This window comes from Scyliorhinus torazame, chromosome 4 (assembly GCF_047496885.1).
Source record: "Scyliorhinus torazame isolate Kashiwa2021f chromosome 4, sScyTor2.1, whole genome shotgun sequence".
Lineage (NCBI taxonomy): Eukaryota > Metazoa > Chordata > Chondrichthyes > Carcharhiniformes > Scyliorhinidae > Scyliorhinus > Scyliorhinus torazame.
In genome coordinates this window covers 62,917,701-62,940,077 of record NC_092710.1, presented here as the reverse complement: position 1 = coordinate 62,940,077, position 22,377 = coordinate 62,917,701, and the positions used below count along the sequence as shown (strand labels likewise).

The window sequence follows — 22,377 nt, the reverse complement described above, 5'->3', positions numbered from 1 at the left end:
GCAGACCTGTTGGGCTGAATGGCCTCCTTCTGCACTGTAGGGATTCTATGGACGGATAGGGTAGATAAGATGGAACTTTTCTCTTGAGTAGTGAGATCAGTAGGCAGGGTGCATAGGTATAATGTAAGGGGCAGGAGATTTAGAGGGGATTTGAGGAAAAAACTTTTTCACCCTGAGGGTGGTGGGATTCTGGAACTCACTGCATGAAAGGGTGGTAAAGGCGGGTACCCTAACAGCATTTAAGAAGCGTTTAGATGGGAGCTTGAAAAGCCATAGCATACAATGTTACCAAGTGTTGGAAAATGGGATTAGAATGGATTGGTGTTTGATAGTTGGCATAGATAACTAGGGCTTCTCCGTGCTGTAAAACTTTACGACTCTAAGTCACTCACCATCCTGACTTGGAATTTTTTTTGTCTTGCATCTCTGTTAGTAGATTATCCTGGAACTTTCTCCCTCACAGCACTCTGGCTGTGCTCAGGAATTCAGTGGTTCAGGAAGGCAACTCACCACCACCTACTCAAAGCCAGTTATGGCTGGACAATAAGTGCTGGTCTGGTCAGTGGTGCCCAAATTCCACGAATGAATAAACAATGTTTGTATCGGTTGCATGAAGTTATGGCTCCCCTTTTATCGGTTTAAAGGAGTGATCCTTCGTTTGGCTGCACTTCAGTCCACCATTCTGACCTTTTGCCACCTGGTGGGGAGGGGATGTCAAGTTAGACAACCTCCTCGTGGACCTGTTTAGTATGGCCAGTTACAGGCAGCGGCCGGTCGAAGGGATTCACCAGCTTGACTGTCCTTCTGCCTTTTTCTGTGGCCTTTTCTGAGCGAGGGAACACGTGCTGTCCACTGGTATGCTTTGTGGATTGCCACAACCAGTGGGAATTGCAGTGGTTGGAGTGCATTATTAGCATTGCAAACCGTAATTTAATTTAATAAGTTTCCTTTGAAAGTTTTGATTGTTTTTCTTACACATTCCTTTCAGGGGCTTTTAATCAGTTGGTTTATGTTAATTCATGTGCTTTACAATAAGAGGGACCGATGGGGCATTGATAAGTTAGGTGACAAGAGAACTGTAAGATTTCATCTTGAATAAACGAACTACCAAGGAAAGGAGTTGAGCTTCACCACAACTATCATTTCCCATTACAGAATCACAAAATTGTTATGGTGCAGAAGGAGGTCATTCGGCCCATCATGTCCATACACCAAATGAGTATTATGACTGTCATTTTTCTGTCCTTTCCCAGTATCATTGTACATTGTTTCTATAATTCACCATGATGATGACGGATTTCTGATCCAAAAATAAAGCCAAATCCTATTTCTCATCTCTGGTGAAAATTCAGCCTGCTTTGACATGTTTCTCACTCTCCATTTAGACTGGATCACAATAATCTGGGAGATTCAGGAGTGAAACTACTGTCTGCATCTCTGAGGAATCTGGACTGTAAAATACAGAAACTGAAGTAAGTACCAGACTCTGAGTTTGTGTTTGTAACAACTGGGTGGCTTTTTCTTTTATTCGTTCATGGGATGTGGGTGTCACAGACTGGGCCAGCATTAATTGCCCATCCCTAATTGCCCTTGAGGCCTCACTTCACTGCTGTGGGTCTGGAGTCACATGTAGCCCAGACCAGGTAAGGATGGCAGCCTTCCTTCCCGAAAAGACATTAGTGAACCAGGTGGGTTTTTCAACAATCGATAATGGTATTAATTAGACTTTTAATTCAATTTCACCATCTGCAGTGGCGGGATTTGAACCTGTGTCCCCAGAAGTTACTCTGGGTTTCTGGTTTGCTAGGCCAGTGACAATACCACCATGCCACACTAAATTATTATCAGTAATAGGATTATTAATAAAACATTATTATGAGGATCAATAATCGTATTAAAATCAAACCGTGGTGTGGTCATTTTAAAATCATTCTGCAGTCAAGCCTCAGGAAGTCTGTTGTTCGTATCCCAGATTGAGCCAGACCTTCTGTCATCGGGAGTATCTACTGTTATCTTATATGGGAACAGGTCCTATGCAGCCCACACCACCAGAGATGGGACACCTGGGGCGGGCTCAGGTGGCCTGTCAAACAGTCATCAACTGGGCCATTAGCTGCTGGGACGCCCTCCCGAGACCTCATTGGCCGGAAGCCAGAGAAGTTTCTGGAAAAAGCGAGTGGAGGGGGATAAAAGTAGGCATCTCAGAGCAGAAGAAGCAGAGCAAGCAGAAGACTCGCTGTGTGAGGTGACCCTGACCAGACCAGAAGCAAGCAAGCAAGCAAAAACAGCCAGCGAGAATCACCTTTGCAAAGAGGAACCAGAAGGATTTGGGGATCGGTTCCACAGCTTACCAAACCACCTTTGCGGGTAGTATAGTTGAATCCTGGGTGTTTCTTGGATGTATAGTGGGTAATTTATGGGTTAATGTGTTGCATTATATTGTGTCCGTACTTTGTTCTCCTCATAAATAAAGACATCTGGGTTAACTTTAATTAAGGAGCTGGTTGAAGTGTCTGAATTGGACAGATACAACAGTGGGGATAAAAATGAAGATGGGTAGGGACACAAACTAGGAAAAATCACATTTGCTGGTGGCTACGGGAACATTTGGTATTGAGGTCTATTGAATTAAATCTATGTGACAGGTGACCAATGCTGTTTATTTTGTTCACAAGTTCAGTTAATATTAGGAGTGTTGCTGGAGAGCTGGATTCTTATATGTGACACGCGCAGTCAAGCATGCACTCATTCCTGCTCTCCTCTCTCTCTCACTCATCTCCAGCTCGCACATCTCCATTTCACACATTCTCACTCTTACCTCTCTCTCACATACAGACTCATGCTCGCACCGCCCTCTCACACAGATTCACCCGTACACACATTCAGACCTCTCTCACACATAGATACATAGAACATACAGTGCAGAAGGAGGCCATTCGGCCCATCGAGTCTGCACCGACCCACTTAAGCCCTCACTTCCACCTTATCCCAGTAACCCCTCTAACCTTTTTTGGACACGAAGGGCAATTTATCCTGGCCAATCCACCTAACCCGCACGTCTTTGGACTGTGGGAGAAAACCGGAGCACCCGGAGGAAACCACGCAGACACGGGGAGAACGTACAGACTCCGCACAGACAGTGACCCAGCAGGGATTCACATATTCATGCTTACACCTCACTCTGACTCGCACACTCTCACCTCCCTCTCTCTCACAAACTCTCACCTCCCTCACACTCACACCTCTCATACATACACACTTGCCCATTTTTTTATTCATTTACAGGATGTGGGCGTCGCTGGTTACGCCTGCATTTATTGCTCAGCCCTAGTTGCCCTTCAGAAGGGGGTGGTGAGCTGCCATCTTGAACCTCTGCAGTCCCTGAGGTGTAGGTACACCCAGAGTGTAGGGCAGCACGGTGACACAGTGGGTTAGCCCTGCTGCCTCACGGCGCCGAGGTCCCAGGTTCGGTCCCGGCTCTGGGTCACTGTCCATGTGGAGTTTGCACATTCTTCCCGTGTTTGTGGGGGTGAAACCCACGCAACTCAAAGATGTGCAGGATAGGTGGATTGAACATGTTAACTTGCCCCTTAATTGGAAAAAAAATTTGAATTGGGTACTCTAAATTTATTTTTTAAAAGGTACACCCAGAGTACTTTTAGGGAGGGAGTTCCAGGATTTTGCCCCAGTGACAGTGAAGGAACACCGATATATTTCCAAGTCAGGGTGGTGAGTGACTTGGAAGGGCCTCCACGTGGTGGTGTTCCCAGGTATCTGCTGCTCTTGTCCTTCCAGATGATCATGGTTGTGGGTTTGGAAGGTGCTGCCAAAGGAGCGTTGGCAAGTTACTGCAGTGCAGCATGGGGAGGCAGTGGTATTGTCATTGGACTAGTAATCCAGGCACCCAGGGTAATTCCCTGGGGACACGGGTTTGAATCCTACAAAGGCAGGTGGTGAAATTTGAATTCAACGAAAAATCTAGAATTAAAAGTCTAATGATCATGAAACCATTGCCGATTGTCCTAAAAACCCATCTGGTTCTCTAATGTCCTTTTGAGGAAGTAAATCTGCCGTCCTTACCTGGTCTGGCCTGCATGTGACTCCAGAACCACAGCAGTGTGGTTGACTCTTAAAAAATATCACTCAGTTCGATGGGCAATAAATGCTGGCCTTGCCTGAGACACCCACATCCTAAGAACGAATAAAGAAAAAAAAAATAGAAGTGTTGGTACACACGGCTGCCGCTGTTCGCCGGTGGTGGAGTTGAATGTTTGTGGAAAGGGTAGCAATCAAGCAGGCTGCTTTGTCCTGGATGGTGTTGAGCTACTTGAGTGTTGTTAGAGCTACACTCATCCAGGCAAGTGGAGAGTATTCCATTACACTCTTGACTTGTGGCTTGTAGATGGTGGACAGGCTTTGGGGGGGGGGGGCGGGGCGGCATGAGGTGAGTTACTCGGGTGGGTGGGTGGTGGGGGGGGGGGGGGGGGGGGGGGGGGGGCGGGGGGCATGAGGTGAGTTACTCACTAGGATTCCTATCCTTTGACCTGACCTGGTAGCCACAGTATTAATGTGACTTGTCCAGTTAAGTTTCTGATCAATGGTAACCCCCAGGATGTTGATTGTGGAGGATTTGCAATGGTAATGCCATTGAAAGTCAAGGGGCGATGGTTAGATCATTTTTTTAAAATATATATATTTATTAAAGTTTTTCAACAACACAATTTTTTCCCCTTACAAACAATAACCCCCCGCCCCGTAACAAAATAACACGAAATCGCACTGAGCAAGATATACACATGGCAAAATGGCATATTTACATAGCTTTATACACTGGCTCTCTCCCGCACGTGCCAGTTTCCCCCGCCCTTCATGTTATCTCCTGCTCATCCCTCCCTCTTTCCCCCCCCCGCCCCCCCCCCCCCCCCTTCCCGGTTGCTGTTGCTGCTGAACGACCTTCCTCTAACGCCCCCTCCCCCCCCGGTTGCTGTTGCTGTTGCTGCTGAACGACCTTCCTCTAACGCTCCGCGTGATAGTCTAGGAACGGTTGCCACCGCCTGTAGAACCCCTGCGCAGACCCTCTCAAGGCAAACTTAATCCTCTCCAGCTTTATGAACCCAGCCATGTCGTTTATCCAGGCTAGGGGGCTTCGCCTCCTTCCACATTTGCAAGATCCTTCGCCTGGCTACTAGGGACGCAAAGGCCAGAATGCCGGCCTATTTCGCCTCCTGCACTCCCGGCTCGTCCACTACTCCAAATATTGCTAGCCCCCAGCTTGGCTTGACCCGGACTTTCACCACCTGAGATATTGCTCCCACCACTCCTCTCCAGAACCCCTCCAGTGCCGGGCATGACCAAAACATATGGACATGGTTCGCCGGGCTCCCTTCCACATCTGTCCTCTACCCCAAAGAACCTACTCAACCTCGCCCCCGTCAAGTGGCTCTGTGCACCACCTTAAATTGTAGGCACATGAGGAGGAGGAATTGACCCTACCCTGGGCATCAGCCCACAGACCTTCCTCGATCTCCTCCCCCAGCTCCTCCTCCCATTTACCCTTCAACTCTTCTACTAGCGCTTCCCCCTCTTCTTTCATCTCTTGGTGTATTGCCGACACCTTGCCCTCCCCGACCCGTACACCCGAGATCACCCTGTCTTGAATTTCCTGTGTCGGGAGCAACGGGAATTCCCTGACCTGTCGCCTCACAAAAGCCCTCACCTGCATATATCTAAAAGCATTTCCCGGGGGTAACTCAAACTTCTCCTCCAGTGCCCCTAGGCTCGCAAATGTCCCGTCAATGAACAGGTCCCCTATTCTTCTAATCCCCGCCCGATGCCAGCCCTGGAACCCCCCGTCCATCTTCCCCGGGACAAACCGGTGGTTACCCCTGATCGGGGACCACACCGAGGCTCCCACTGTACCCCTGTGCAGTCTCCACTGGCCCCAGATCCTTAACGTTGCCGCCATCACCGGGCTCGTATGCTTTGACGGCGAGAACGGCAGCGGTGCCGTCACCAACGCCCCCAAGCTCGTTCCTTTACAGGACGCCATCTCCATCCTCTTCCATGCCGCCCCCTCTCCCTCCATGACCCACTTGCGGATCATCGCCACATTTGCTGCCCAGTAGTAGCTCCCCAGGTTTGGCAGCGCCAACCCTCCTCGGTCCCTACTGCGTTCCAGGAACCCTCTCCTTACCCTCGGGGTCTTATTCGCCCACACAAACCCCATAATACCCCTACCTACTCTCTTAAAAAAGCCCTTGGTGATCACGATGGGAAGGCACTGAAACACAAACAGAAACCTTGGAAGGACCACCATTTTGACCGACTGCACTCTACCCGCCAGCGAGAGCGGTAACATGTCCCATCTTTTGAAGTCCTCCTTCATTCGGTCCACCAACCTCGTCAGATGTAGGGCCCCCCAACTCCTGGCTATCTGGATCTCCAGATACCGAAAACTCCCCGGCGCCCTCCTCGGTGGTAGGTCCCCTATCCCTCTTTCTTGGTCCCCTGCCTGTAATACAAAGAGCTCACTCTTCCCTACATTGAGCTTATAGCCCGAAAACTCCCCAAACTCCCTTCGAGTCTGCATGACCTCCACCATCCCCGCCATTGGATCCCCACGTACAGCAACAGGTCATCCGCGTATAGCGACACCCGATGCTCTTCTCCCCCTCGGACGGCCCCCCTCCATTTATTAGACTCCCTCAGTGACATGGCCAAGGGTTCGATCGCCAATGCAAACAACAGGGGGGACAGGGGGCACCCCTGCCTCATTACTCGGTACAGCCGAAAGTACTCCGACCTCCGCCGGTTCGTCACTACACTCGACACCGGGTGCTCTGTAAAGGAGCTTAACCCAGCTGATAAACCCTCCCCCGAACCCAAACCTACGCAGCACCTCCCAGAGGTATTCCCACTCTACTCGGTCAAAGGCCTTTTCCGCGTCCATAGCTGCCACTATCTCCGCCTCTCCCTCCTCCGATGGCATCATTATCATGTTTAAGAGCCGCCGCACATTAGTGTTTAATTGCCTGCCCTTTACGAATCCCGTCTGGTCCTCATGGATCACCCCCGGGACACAGTCCTCAATCCTCGTGGCCAGCACTTTTGCCAATAACTTAGCGTCCACATTGAGGAGCGAAATCGGCCTGTACGATCCACATTGCAGAGGGTCCTTGTCCCGCTTTAGAATCAAGGAAATTGTCGCTTCCGACATTGTCGGGGGCAGGGTCCCCTCCTCTCTTGCCTCGTTAAAGGTCCTCACTAGTAGCGGGGCCAACAGATCTACGCACTTTCTGTAGACCTCCACCAGGAACCCATCCGGCCCCGGGGCCTTCCCCGCCTGCATACTCCCCAAACCCTTGCTCAGCTCCTCCATCCCGTTTGCTGCCCCCAAACCAGCCACCTCTTGCTCCTCCACCCTCGGGAACCTCAGTTGGTCTAGGAATCGTCTCATCCCCTCTTCCCCCACTGGGGGCTGGGATCTGTACAGCTCTTCATAGAAGGCCTTGAATACCTTGTTTATTTCCGTTACACTCCGAACCGTGGCTCCCCTTCCATCTTTGATTCCCCCTATTTCCCTCGCTGCCGTCCTCTTACGGAGCTGGTGTGCCAGCATCCGACTAGCCTTTTCCCCGTACTCGTAGGTCGCCCCCCTGCGCCTTCCTCCACTGTGCCTCCGCCTTCCCCGTGGTCAACAGGTCAAATTCCGTCTGGAGCCGTCGTCTTTCCTCAAGTAATCTTTCCTCCGGGGCCTCTGCGTATCTCCTGTCCACTCTCAAAATCTCCCCCACTAACCTCTCCCTTTCCAGGCCCTCTGTCTTCTCCCTATGAGCCCTGATGGAGATTAGCTCTCCCCTGATCACTGCCTTCGACGCCTCCCATACCACCCCCACTCGCACCTCCCTGTTGTCGTTGGCCTCCAAGTACCTTTCGATACACCCCCTCACCTTCCCACACACCACCTCATCTGCCAGCAGTCCCACATCCATTCGCCACAGCGGGTGTTGGTCCCTCTCCTCTCCCAGCCCCAGTTCCACCCAGTGCGGGGCGTGGTCCGAAACGGCTATGGCCGAATACTCCGTCCCCTCCACTCTCGGGATGAGCGCCCTGCCCAGAACAAAAAAATCTATCCGGGAGTAGGCTTTGTGCACGTGGGAGAAGAAAGAAAATTCCCTGGCCTGCGGTCTTGCAAACCTCCATGGGTCCACTCACCCCATCTGATCCATAAACCCCCTAAGCACCTTGGCCGCCGCCGGCCTCTTTCTCGTCCTTGATCTGGAGCGGTCCAGTGCTGGGTCCAGCACTGTATTGAAGTCTCCCCCCCCCCGTCTCCTTTTCTGGGCCAGTCCCGTGTCCGCGTCTCCCTCATCCTCCAATCCCCCAGCCGGGGGACCTCCGTCCCCGACCACCTCTTCTGTGTCCCATTCCCTTTTGGCCAGTGCAGCAGCAACCCTTTTCCTTCCCCCCCCCCCCAGACCCCTGTCTAGCTTTTTTGCTCCCCCCATATCAATCCCGTACGTCAGCTGACACCTGCTGACCCCGGCTTCCCCCGCCGTCCCTTTGACCCCCCCACCCCCCAGTGTGGGAGTCTCCCAATCAATATACGTTCCTTCGTTCCCCTTCCCGCCTGCGGGAAAATAACCCGCATTTTCCAAAGCCTGCCCCGCCCGCTCTGGCGCAGCTCCTGTCGCGGCCTTGTCTCTCTCCCCCAGCCCATATAACATTTCCTGCGCGTGATTGACCCCCTATATACAACAACCATCACACATCAACCCTCAAACACCCCCCACCCTCACAAACCCTCAGTTAGAGTCCAGCTTTTCAGTTTGTATAAAGGTCCACTCCTCTTCAGGCGTATCGAAGTAGTCATGTTGGTCTTTGTATGTGACCCACAGTCGCGCTGCCTGCAACATTCCAAATTTCACTCCTTTACGATGCAGCACCGCTTTGGCCCGGTTGAAACCCGCTCTCCGCTTAGCAACCTCCGTGCTCCAGTCCGGGTATATTCGGATCTCTGCATTGTCCCACTTGCTGCTCTGCTCCTTCTTGGCCCATTTCAGGACCCTCTCTCTGTCCGTGAACCGGTGAAATCTCACCACCATCGCCCTTGGCGGCTCATTTGCCTTGGGCTTCCTCGCCAGCACCCGGTGTACCCCGTCCAGCTCCAGCGCCCTCGAAGGGGCCTCCACACCCATCATCGCCCCGATCATCGTGCCCCCGTATGCCGCGGCGTCGGCCCCCTCCACTCCTTCTGGGAGACCCAGGATCCGCAGATTATTTCTCCTCGACATGTTCTCCAGGTCTTTGAGTCTTCCCGCCCACTTCACCTCGTGGGCCTTCTGGGTTATCCCTAGTGCTTCGATTGCCGACAGCATAGGCGCCAGCATCTCCTTGCGCAGCTCCTCGAAGCAGCGCTTGATGAATTCCTGCAGCTCCGGCCCGCACTCCGCTTTGTCCCCGGCTGCCGCCATTTTGATTTTTTCCCTCGCTTCTCCCGCCGCTCCAATGCCGCTTTTTTGGCCGTTGCACCTCTGGTCCGGTCCATAAAAGTTGGAGGGGGACCTCTCTCTTCACTTCCCCACGGGTTGTCGTCATAAAAATTCCGTTGGGGCTCCTCCAATGAGCCCGAAAGTCTGTAGTAGCGGAGCTGCCAAATCCTGCGGCTTAGCTCCGCATAGCCGCAACCGGCGTTAGATAATTTCTTGTAGCAGGTGGCCATTGCCTGGCAATGTAACTTGCCACTTGTCAGCCAAAGCTTGGATATTGTCCTGGTCTTGCTGCCTTTGGGCATGAGTGCTTCATTATTTGAGAAGTCGCGAATGGTGCTGAACATTATGCAATCATCACCTCCCATGTATACCTCTCTCACGTGCACATAGTTACTCTTACCTCCCACTCACACACACTCTGCCTCACACACACTCAGACCTCTCACACACACACCTCACTCTCGCAAACTTCTTCACATTCAGACCTCCCTGATAAACACATTTTCACCTCCCTCTCTGACGCTCACACACTCTGACCTCGCTCTCTCTGTCTCCCTCTCTGTCTCTCTCTGTCTCTCTCTCTCTCTGTCTCTCTTTCTGACTCACTCACTCACTCATTCACACACACTTCTCACACACAGTCAGACCTCTCTCTCTCTCTCTCTCTCTCAGACTTCTCGCATGCATGAGGATGACCTCAACTGGGATCTCGGGTTCAGGTCACGTTATATGTGACTCCCACCATACTGCCCGGGTTTGCAGAATCCTAGTAACTGTCCTGGCTTGAGACAATTCACACCTCGATTATCTGTGATTACCCCTCACTCCACTCACACTGTTTGTACCTGTAAAGATTTGTTTACCTGTAAAGAGTCACTTTACAGCCATTCTTCACATTCCAATCTGTAATTATCTTGCCATTGTGTCTCTCCTATATATGCTGTGTTTGTGCACCTACCTCCACTTGCCCTGATGAAAGAGCAGTGCTACAAAAGCTTGTGATTTGAAATAAACCTGTTGGACCTGAACCTGGTGTTATGAGACTTCTTACTGTGCCCGCCCCAGTCCAGCGGCAGCATCTCCACATAATAATCTATGGCCATTCCGATAATAATCTGCATTCCCTGTTTTGCTACCAAAGTGGATAACTTCACATTTCTCCAAATTATACTTCACCTGCCATTAATTTGCCCACTCGTTCATCTTGTCCAAATCACAGTGAAGGATTTCTGCATCCTCTTCACAGTTCACCTCTAACACAGCTTTGTGTCACCTACAAATTTGGTGATATTACTTTTTGTTCCCTCATTTAAATCATTAACATATTTGTGATTAGCTGGGGTCCCAGCACCAATCCATGCGGTACCCCACTAGTAACTGCCTGTCACTTGGCAACAGACCCGTTTATTCCTACCCTTTGTTCCCTGTCTGCCAACCAGTTTTTTATTCACCTTAATATATAATAATTAATTATCTTTATTGTCACGTCGGCTGACATTGCAACGAAGTTACTGTGAAAAGCCCCTAGTCGGCACATTCCTGCGCCTGTTCGGGTACACAGAGGCAGAATTCAGAATGTCCAAATTACATAACAGCATGTCTTTCGGGACTTATTGGAGGAAACCTACGCAGACGGGGAGAATGTGCAGACTCCGCACAGACAGTGACCTAGTGGGTTTAGCTCAGTGGGTTCGATAGCTTGCATGTAATGCAGAACAAGGCCAGCAGCGTAGGTTCAATTCCTGTACCGGCTGAGAATTCTGAATTCTCCCTCTGTGTACCCGAACAGGTGCCAGGATGTGGCGACTAGGGGCTTTTCACAGTAACTTCATTGAAGCCTACTTGTGACAATAAAATATTATTATTAATTCCCTGTTTTCTTTCTACCTCCCTTTTTAAATAATGGGATTACATTAGCTAGCCCCCCGATCTGTAGCAACTGTTCCAGTGTCTAAAGAATCTTGAAAGGTGACCAACAATGCATCAACTATTTCTGGGGACACTTCCTTAAGCACTTGGGGATGTTGATTATCAGACATTGGGGATTTAGTGGCCATCAATCCCATCAATTTACCCTATACTATTTCTCTACTAATACTGATCTCCTTCAGTTCCTCCCTCTCACTAAAGCCTGTGTTCCCCAACCTTATTTGAGTCCATCTTTGTAAAGGCAGAACCAAAGTACCTACTTAACTGTTCAGCTATTTCTTTGTTCCACATTATAAATTCCCCTGTTTCTTCAGTAAGACCTACATTTGTCATCACCAATCTTTTTCTCTTCATATACCTATAAAAACCTTTACAGTCAGTTTTCGTGTTCCTGCAAGTTACCTTTGCACACTACTTCCGCTGCTTAATCAAACCCTTGGTCCTCCTTTACTAAATTCTAAACTGTTGTCAATTCTCAGGTCTGTCTTTTTCTAGGCCAAATTATGTGCTTCTTCCTTGGATCTAATACTATCTTCAATTTCCCTTGTAAACCATGGTTTGACCACCTTTCCTGTTTTAGTTTTGCGCCAGACAGGAATAAACAATTGTTGCAGTTCACCCAAACAAGTCTTTTTTTAATAAATTTAGAATACCCAATTATTTTTTCTCCAATTAAGGGGCAATTTAGCGTAGCCAATCCACCTAACCTGCACATCTTTGGATTATGGGGTGAAACCCACGCAGACATGGGGAGAATGTGCAAACTCCACACGGGCAGTGACCACCGAAACAAGTCTGAGAGACAGGAAAAACTGACACCTAGAAAGGCACGGATTGATCAGGGATAGTCGACATGCTTTTGTTAGGGGAAGATAGTGTCAGTAGATAGTCAGTAGAGCTTTTGAAAACGTAACAAAGGGGATTTATGAGCGTAGTGGTATGGATGTTCTGTACATGGATTTCAGTGAGGCATTTAAAGGGGTGCAGGGGCAGGTTCGATCAAAAATTGGGGCAGTGACAGAAAACTGGTTGGTGGATGTTTTTGCAATTGGCTCAGCCTGGGAGCCCTTGCTTTTTGTTGTATATGTTAATCTTTTACATTTAAATTTGGGAGGCATTATTGAGAAATGTGCAGATGACACAAAAATTAACTATGTAGTTGACAGTGAAGAGGATAGCTGTCGACATCAGAATGATATCAGTGGCTTGATTGAGTGGAGCGGAGAAATCGCAAATGGAATTCAATCTGGAAAAGGGAATGCAAACAAAACATGGTCATCAGACTGAATCTTGCCCTGTCCTCCACAGTGCTAAGAGTGTGAGCAGCCTCGGTCATCACTGCTCCCATTGGTTGTTTGGCCGTTTCTGTGCTCCTCACTCTGTGAACCCCTGGGGGTGGGGTGGGGGGGATAATGTGACAGTGCAGTCTGTAAGGTTCTTTTTGAAGACCTTCTTGTTTCAAATGGGAATGGTTGTGCCCCAGTCACAACAGCCCTCAGTTTTCAAAAGAGGGAAGAGCGATTTGAGGGCAGTTCACATTCCAACACTACCATCAGACTACCCTGTGTGACCAGTCGTGGACACACAAGCACTGTGTTTGGTGTTTACTACAAGTTCTCCAGTGTCCATCCATTCGGTCACTCACTTTCTCAGCTCATCTCACCATAAATGTTGACCCACCCAGCCTCCAGCGTAAATGCCTTATTAGGATATCAAGATCTGGACTATACCATTGTCTTGGCTTATTCCTTGACATCCGGTGTTCCCTTAGTCAGTTTAACATTGTGCGCTGCACCCGCCTGGTCAGAACACATCAGGACAGTGATCCTTTTGCCACACTAACCACATGCCTCATGCCTATTCACCTCCTTGGCAATCTCTGAGTTTCCCCATCTCCTCAAGGTGGGCGGCTATTCTGCAATCACAGCAGCCCTTGATTTCTGTGAGAAAGGGAGAAGAGCGATTAGAAGGCAATGCACATTCCAAACCCTCCTTCAAATCTGCTTTCCGTGACTAATGATAGATGCACAAGCACTATGTTTTGTGATCAACAGAGCCTATGTGGCCATCAATGTCAGCAAAACTAAGGAGCTGGTCATTGACTTCAGGAAGCGAAGTATCGTACCACCCCTGTCTACATCAATGGTGCTGAGGTGGAGATGGTGGGCAGCTTCAAATTCCTAGGTGTACATATCACCAACAATCTGTTCTGGCCCACCCACATCGACACTACGACCAAGAAAGCACATCAGCGCATATACCTGAGGAAACTAAGGATATTCGGCATGGCCACATTTACTCTTACCAATTTTTACAGATGCGCCATAGAAAGTATCCTATCTGGCTGCATCACACCTGGTATGGCAATTGCTCGGCCCAAGAACGTACAAAACTACAGAGAATCATGAACACCGCCCAGTCCATCACGCAAAACTGCCTCCCATCCATTCACTCTGTCCAACCCTCCATTGCCTTGTGAAAAATCCCTCCACTCTCTTCCAATCTCTTCCATTGGGCAGGAGATACAAAAGTTTGAGAACACGCACTAACAGGTTCAGAACATCTAAGTTTGTTTGTTTTTTCAAAAAATATACTTTATTCATAAAATCTATCATAAATAAACATTACAGAACATTTTGAATTGTCTTGACTGTACATTTCCATCAGAGTTACACATTTTGATAACATTACACACATAATCGCTCTTTACGTTACAATTCCTTCTCAAACATTTACATTGTCATGTTTCTTTTATACATTGGAGAGTTAATGACCCAGACCGAGGGGGGTTTACACTGTTACCCGCCCCTCGGTGTACATTTGCTGGTAAGACCTTAGACAGTGGTCTTTCCCCATTGCACCTTGGCGGCAGCTGCCCCAAGCTTTAGTGCGTCCCTCAGCACGTAGTCCTAGACCTTGGAATGTGCCAGTCTGCAACACTCGGTCGAGGACAACTCTTTGCACTGGAAACACCTTAGTCCCCACTGTTACCAGACTCCTGAATGACCCTCCTGGACTGAACTGATCACACATCCTCTTTTGGACTGAACTGATCTCTTCACACATCTGAGTAGTACTACACTCCATATGCTTCACCCAATGCCTGTGTCAATGTTTTTCCATTGTGTATTTATGTATGTCCAATGTTTTATTCATGTATGGAATGATCTGTCTGGACTGTACGCAGAACAATATTTTTCCCTGTACCTCGGTTCACGTGACAATGAATCAAATCCAATCTAATCCAATCCATCTATGCTGGTTTAGCACACTGCTAAATCGCTGGCTTTGAAAGTAGACTAAGGCAGGCCAGCAGCACGGTTCAATTCCCGTACCAGCCTCCCCGAACAGGCGCTGGAATGTGGCGACTAGGTGCTTTTCACAGTAACTTCATTTGAAGCCTACTTGTGACAATAAGTGATTTTCATTTCACCTATTAGACCATTCACTCTAAGCTCCAGTGTCATCTCCCTTTCAGGGATTGTCCATCCTATTTCAATCTGTCCCAGCTGCAAAACGTTATGTTTCATTGGCATAAGGACAGCAAGGTCAAAAGGGCAGCAAGGTCAATGCTGCCACATTTCTTGACTCATTTCCTGATGTTGTTTGCTCTCTTCTGCAAGTACATAAATTTCCATTGTTACTCGCCCATCACAGGCACACACTGCCCTCTGCTGGTGACAGCCTGATTGTCTGTCATGTATCCACTGAGATGTCTCCTGCATGTATCCATGCACCCGCGGCAGTGCAGGAGTCAACTCTGACCCTCCACAACAAGGCTGACATCTCAGTTCCCGCCAAAGCTGCTGCCTGGACATTTCCAGTGGCTGGGTGAGGATGATCTTCATACCAATTTCACTTTTATCCCTTGTCACATAGATGCCAGAAGGCATCAGGGCATTTATCCTTGGGCCACATTGCAATTACATTTCCCTGTCTGCTCGCATCCTCAGCAGTCTCCATCCAGATATTCTGGGATTTATATGCGGATCACCTCTTCATTTGCTCAGGGAATAGGTCCTCCCTCTGAGCCCGAGCAACCTGGAACAGCACCTCCAGGGAGGTATGGGTGAATCATGGGGCACTTCGCGGGGCACTTCCCTTGATGATCCTCCTGTTATTTCAGATTTTTGCTCACTCGCTGGTCCCTCAAGAGCTGCTACATTTGCAAGTTCTGCTGCATTTTCAAATACTGTTGCCTCCCTTTAAAGATGATGCAAGCTTTGTCTGAAGTAGGACTTCCCTGCCTGGGATCCTGAATGGAGAGTTGGTCCTCACCCAGACCGTTCCACCCACCTTACCGGTTTTCTGTTAATTATCTGGCTCTGGCAGTATATTCTGCCCACACTGTCACAACATCCACTTCCAATCCCAATATTGGAACTTCACAGCTCCCAGTGAAATCACAGCCATTGTCTTCATCTCCACAACAAACTCCATTCCTGAGCCACTAAACATCCCATTTCCCTTCCACAGTGACTCAGGTTAAAGACATGGAGGTTTTCTACTTTTATCTTGACCATCATCCCCCTCTCATTTAATGACTATTTCCATTTTGTTGTTTTTCATGACCAATCCTCCCCACACCCGTTTTGTCTGTTTTAAAACCTGTTTAGCTGCTGCTCCTTCCCAGGTCTCATGAATATTCATTGCATTTGAGAGGTTAGCAGTTTCTATCTTCACAGATACTGCCTGACCTTCTGAATATTTTGTGCTTTTTCTACTTGTATTCCAGATTTACAGCATCGATAGTGTTTTCCTTCCATATACTTGGTGGTTATATTTCGTGAATATCTCAACTTTACATTTTTTATTGTCAATAATGGTGTTCTTTGAAACACTCCGAATTTATCCTAATTCCTGTTATTTTTCTGTTTCTGCTCCTTAGGCTATATCATCGCGCTGACACAGACTCTTGCGCTGAGGATCTCGCCTCCACTCTCCGTACAAACCAGTCACTGACAGATTTGGACCTGAGTTGGAGTAATCTAAGAAATTCAGGAGTGAAACTATTGTCTGTGGTTCTAATGAATTCGCACAGTAAAATACAGAAACTGAAGTAAGTCCAGAATATGTAAGATTGTTTTCATAATAACTGTGTATCCAACAGTATATTTTGAGGAGTAATTGCTGAAAAATCCCAACAGGCCTGGCGAGAGAAACAGAATAGATGTTTTGAATCCCAATGATTCCTTCAAAGCTTCTTCATATGGACTTGAAACATAAATGCTGTTTCGCTATTCACAGATGCTGTCAGACTTGCTGAGTTTTTCCAGAAAATTCTGTTTATATTTCAGGTTTCAGCATCAATTACTAGGCATAGGTTTAAGATGCGAGGGGCAAGGTTTGGAGTAGATGTACGAGGCAAGTTCTTTACACCGAGAGTAGTGGGTGCCTGGAACTCGCTGCCAGAGGAGGTGGTGGAAGCAAGGACGATAGTGACATTTAAGGGGCATCTTGACAAACACATGAATAGGATGGGAATAGAGGGATACGGACCCAGGAAGTGTAGAAGATTGTAGTTTAGTCAGGCAGCATGGTCGGCATGGGCTTGGAGGGCCGAAGGGCCTGTTCCTGTGCTGTACTTTTCTTTGTTCTTTGTATCTGCAGTGTTTTGCTTTCAATATATTTTGAGCACTGCTTTAATAAATTAAACACTGCCCATTACTATCCGGGTCAAAGATGATATCAATTTAAAAGACTACTGCTTTTATTCTGAACCACAGCCATTATCTTCATCTTCATTCCTGAGCCACTGAACATCCACAGTGACTCAGGATAAAGGCATGGAGATTCTGTACTTTTATCTTGACCATCATCCCTCTCTCACTTAATGACTCTATTTCCACTTTGTTCTTTCTCATGACCAATGTTCCCCACACCTATTTCCCTGTGTCGTAAAACCTGTTAATTTTCTAACTGGTTTCCAGCTTATGGGATGTCAATCGAAGAGTAGGTTTTTCTTTGTGTGTGGGGGGACATAATGCAATCCTGCGCCATTTAATGTTTCCCTCTCCCACCCAACACTTTCCCGGCTTCTCAGAGCAGAAGGCAAAACTCAGAGAAATACTCACACGCTGCCGACGGTAGTGCCTATCATTGGATCCTGGCCGACGCTATCGGTGGTACGCGTTGTCTTCTTGAAAAGGCTGAGTAGCAGTTTGTGGTCCGTGATGATTGCAAAGTGTTGCCCTTAAACACGTTGATGGAACCTTTTGACTGCGACGATCACGTCTAGTCCTTTGTAATCTGAGTATACCTGCCTCTTCCTTGGCCACGATTCTCGACGCATAGACTGTTGGGCCTCTCTGCCCCGTCATCCATCTGATGGAGTAACACCGTCGTGATGCCATATGGGGAGACTTCTCAAGTGATTAGGAGGGGTCTGGAAGGGTCATAATGCATTAACAGCCCCGAGGACGACAATTGTCATTTTACTTTGGCAAATGCCTCTTGTGGCGTCCTCCATGCCGATTTCTGATGTTTCCTTAGGAGTGCATATAGTGGTGCCCATATGGTTGCCAAATTTGGAATTAATTTTCCATGACAGTTTATGGCCCTAGGAACGACTGTAGCTCTGTCGTATTCTCTGGCATGGGGGTTTCTTGATGGCTCGAACCTTCTCCTCCACTGGGTGCAAACCATCCTTGTCTACCATGTACTCCAGGTATGTGACCTCTTTCGTCTGGAAAATGCACTTGTTCTTTTTTAGGTGGATGCCTGCCTCCGAGAAATGGTATAGGACTTCCTCCACATTGCCTCGGTGTTCTTTCCTGTTGGTCCTGGTAATGAAGACCTTGTCTTAAGTATACTACCACCCTTGGGAGCCCTTGAAGGATGTTCTCCATAACCATCTGGAAGATCGCCCAGGTGGATGATACTCCAAATGGAAGTCTGGTGTATTTATTCAGTCGCCTGTGGGTATTGATGGTCACATATTTCCTGGAATCCGCATCCAACTCCAGATGGAGGCATGGATGGCTCATGTCCAACTTAGAGAAGAAATTACCTCCATCCAACTTCGCATACAGGTCTCCGCATGGCATTAGGTACTCATCCAACCAGGAGGCCTTGTTCACCGTCATTTTATAATCGCCCCACAGGTAGGCGGTCTTCTCCGGCTTCAGAACCTTGAGTATTGGTGCTGTCCACTCCGCGAACTGACCTGGGCAAATAATCCCCATGTTTTTCAGTCGGCTGAGCTCATCGTCCACTTTCGACAGCAGGGCATATGAAACTGGGCAACTTGGGTTGTATTTCTGGGTCCATGTAAATTTTGGCCATTATTTTCCCCAATCCATCTTGGAAAACTTTTGGGTATTTTCCCAGGACCTCGTACAATCCTCCCATACCCATTTTAAAGAACTGCTGCCAATGTAGGCGGAGCCTCTGCAGCCATTCGTGGCCCAACAAAATGGGTCAGGTCCCTGAACCACCACCAGTGACAGACAAACTGACCGCTGCCCTTAGGCAACCGGAGTCGTCGTTGTTCCAATGATGGACAATGGTTCTCTGGTAAAGGTAGCCAATCGTACCGTAGTGTCCCTTCGGCCCAGGTGTTGGATCCTTATATGGACTTTCTGGTATGTTTGCTATCTAATGACTGAGACCGCAACCTCTCTGTCAATTTCCATTTCTCGTGGGTGGCCATTTACCTGGATTATGATCTTAATGGAGGCTACTTTTGGTGCCGTAATGCAGTTTAGTTGCATGCAGTTATCCTCCTCGGGTTGTGCTAAGTGTAAAGCCCTGGCTCTGGATGGACTTGTCCGCCGACCAGGGTGACATGCTCATGGACGGTTCTAACTTTCCCAGTCCCCACAGTTCCTGCGATCACTGGTGCAGCATCGTCGTAAGTCATCCTCCTGGAGCTCAAGGGAGATGTCTCACTGGGCTGCAGTGGCTTTTGGCCAATGGGTCAGACCATGCCGTTGCTCGGGTATCGACTGCGTCCCATTGACTCTGCTCTTGGAGGGGTGTTAATCGCCAGAATGGGGGCGCCCAATGTTATTTACCTCCATATCCATGGAGACCTGGAATTCCTGGATTCCCTTCTCAGTGTTTTCATGCGAGAGGGATACTTCCAAGCATCTTGTCCAAAGAAGGTTCTGCCAACAAACCTACGTTGAGTCATGTTGTTTATGCCAAACATAACATTGTCTTGCAGCATCTCTGGAAGGGATGGTGTAGATTCGCAATGCTCGGCCAGCTTGCGTCGGCGCATCAGGAATGACGTGACTGACTGCCCCAGAGCTCGCCCGGCCGTGTTGAATCTGCACCTCTGTACTGATACCAATAGTTTGGGGTCATAATGGCCTGCTACGAATGCTCACAAGTTCATTAAAGGTCCTTGAATCTGGGGCCACTGTGCAGGTAAGGCTTTTGATCACACTAAAGGTTTGGGCATCTGCAAGCGGTCAGCACTATAACATTTTGTTGGTCTTCTATAATCGCATTCGCCAAAACGATATACCCCATCCGTTCAGTATACTGCGTCAAAAGCCTCAAGCTTCCCAAAAAGCAGCGTTTTTAAACTTGCTCTGACCTTGCTCATGTGCTGAGGAATGCGGTCCAAATGTCCAGAATCGTAGCAGCAGTTTTTTCTCGTGGTCAGTATGATATTCTCAGGAGTTAAACAAAGGTTTATGAGGTTTAAGAATTATGAGGCAAACAAAAGTAAAGACCACAATGCGGCACACAGCACCTATCTTCCAGCCGGGACTACCGACTTTGAAAAGAAGCATGGCTTTGGCAGGGTGGATGTTACTGGCTGTGCAGCGGCAGTAACTGTTTGGAGCAAAGACAAACCTGGCTGCCATAGTGGTTGAGTGTCCTCGTTGACTTGGAGCTTGAATATGCAGAATACAGGAGCAGTGAGATGGCCTGAAGAGGCAGGGCAGACATTTGCAATGGTCCTCATTGACTCAGCCTTTGATCATTCCAAAGATGCTCTGGATATATCTGTGGAAGTTTGCAGTGTGTTGCTCTTCACTGCATCAAGATGGTTACCAGTGCTGTCTTCAAGAGGACCAGCCAATGCAGGAACTAACACTGATTCACACTGTCAGGCTGAGGGATTCAGGACCACCGTTGGATTCCCTCATTCAGTTGCAGAATGTCAACGATTACACACACAAGGCCATCCAGGCTCCCACAGAGCAAACAGCAGACTTCATCAACAGGAAAGACTTTCAGTTGTTCAATGTACAACTGGGCCTGTGACCACTGTGAATAGATCCTTCATGTCTGTGCCTGGTTCCTAGGAAGCTGTCACAATGTCTATGTATTGAGGAAATACCAAGTCGCTGATCTTTGCAGACTACCCATTTGGATTTAAGACTTGATACTGGATGAAGGGGAGACCGTGTCACAGCATGGTGTCACAGTGGCTAGCACTGCTGCCTCACGGCACCGAGGTGATAATCCAGAGGCTCTGGTAGATGTCCTGATGAAATGAGTTCTTATAATACCAATACAAATGATGGATTTGAAATTTAAAATCAGTTAGTTCTCAATTCCGGATTTAAAGGATTATGATCATATTTTCATAAAAACACGCAAATAGCACATTCTAAACCCACAGCCATTACCATCTAAAAGGACAAGGGCTACTGACATATGGGAACACCACCACCTGGACATTTTCCCCCAAGTCACTCCCCATCCTGACTTGGAAATATATTGCCGTTCCTTCACTATTCCTTAAATATCCTGGAGGTGCACGTAACAGCACTGTGGGTGTACCTACACCACATGGACTGAAGCAGTTCAAGTACCCTACGTAACGACCAACTCTCAGGACCAATTAGGAATGTGCAAACTCCACAGGGACAGTGAACCAGAGCCGGGATCGAACCTGGGACTTTGGCGCCGTGAGGCAGCAGTGCTAGCCACTGCGCCTCCATGCTGCCTGAAACTTGATATTGTCCTGTCCTGCACAGTGTTCAGAGTAGCCTCGGCTACCACTGCCCCATCAGCTGTTGGGCATCTCTGCGCTGTGCTCCTTAGATTGTGAAAACTTTCTAAGTGTTTACCCACTCGGCCTCCAACGACAGTGCCTCATTAGCATATCAAGATCTGGATATCGCCAATATCTTGGCTTATTCCTTGATGTCCTGTGCTCCCATGGTCACGTAAGGTTATATGTTTAACATTGTGTGCTGTACTCACCTGGCCATAACACATCAGGGCATTCATCATTTGTCCACACTTAAGCCACGTACCTCACGACTATTCACCTCTTTGACAATCTTGGGGTTCCCCTTTTCCTCCGCGATGGACGGCTATCCCGCAATCACAGCAGCCCTTGATTTTGAAGAGAGAAGTGTTAAGAGGGGAATGCACATTACAACCTCTCCTTCAGACTACTCTCTTTGGACACACAAGCACAATGTTTTTGGTCACCCGGCACACTCCTTTGTCCATCCATTAGGCCACACAATTGATATTTCAGAGCCATTTCCCTTTCAGGGATTGTCCATCCTGCTTCAGGGTCACACAGCTGCAGTGCTTCATATTTAATTCGCGTAAGGACGGCAAGGCCAATGCTGCCACACTTCTTGACCCATCCCCTGACTTTGTTTGCTCTCTCCTACAAGCACATCAATTTCCATTGTTACCCATAAGACCAGAGGATTTAGGAGCAGAATTAGGCCAGTCGCCCCAATGAGTTTGCTCTGCCATTCGATCGTGGCTGATATGTTTCTCGTCCTCATTCTCCAACTTCTCCCTGTCATCCCTGATACCCTTACTAATCAAGAAACTATCTATCTCTGTCATAGACACTCCGTGATATGGCCTCTGGAAGGGATGGCGTAGAGTCGCAATGCTCGGCCAGCTTCAATAGGCGCATCAGGAATGCCATGACTGACTCCCCCAGAGTTCGCCTGGCCGTGTTGAGCCACAGATTCACCATATTCTGGCTGAAGAAATTCCTCATTTCAGTTTTGAAGGATGA

The 22,377-nt window shown here is 48.4% G+C and overlaps 1 protein-coding gene across 1 annotated transcript in view; it reads left to right on the top strand.

Annotated features, from left to right (window-relative positions):
* The window catches only part of LOC140410259 (NACHT, LRR and PYD domains-containing protein 12-like), a 124,440-nt gene that overhangs the window by 67,838 nt on the left and 34,225 nt on the right, over positions 1 to 22,377 (top strand). Inside the window, exons 7-8 of the mRNA XM_072498226.1 lie at positions 1,386 to 1,472; positions 16,309 to 16,479. Coding sequence (XP_072354327.1) covers positions 1,386 to 1,472; positions 16,309 to 16,479 — 258 coding nt within the window. The remainder of the gene's footprint in view (positions 1 to 1,385; positions 1,473 to 16,308; positions 16,480 to 22,377) is intronic.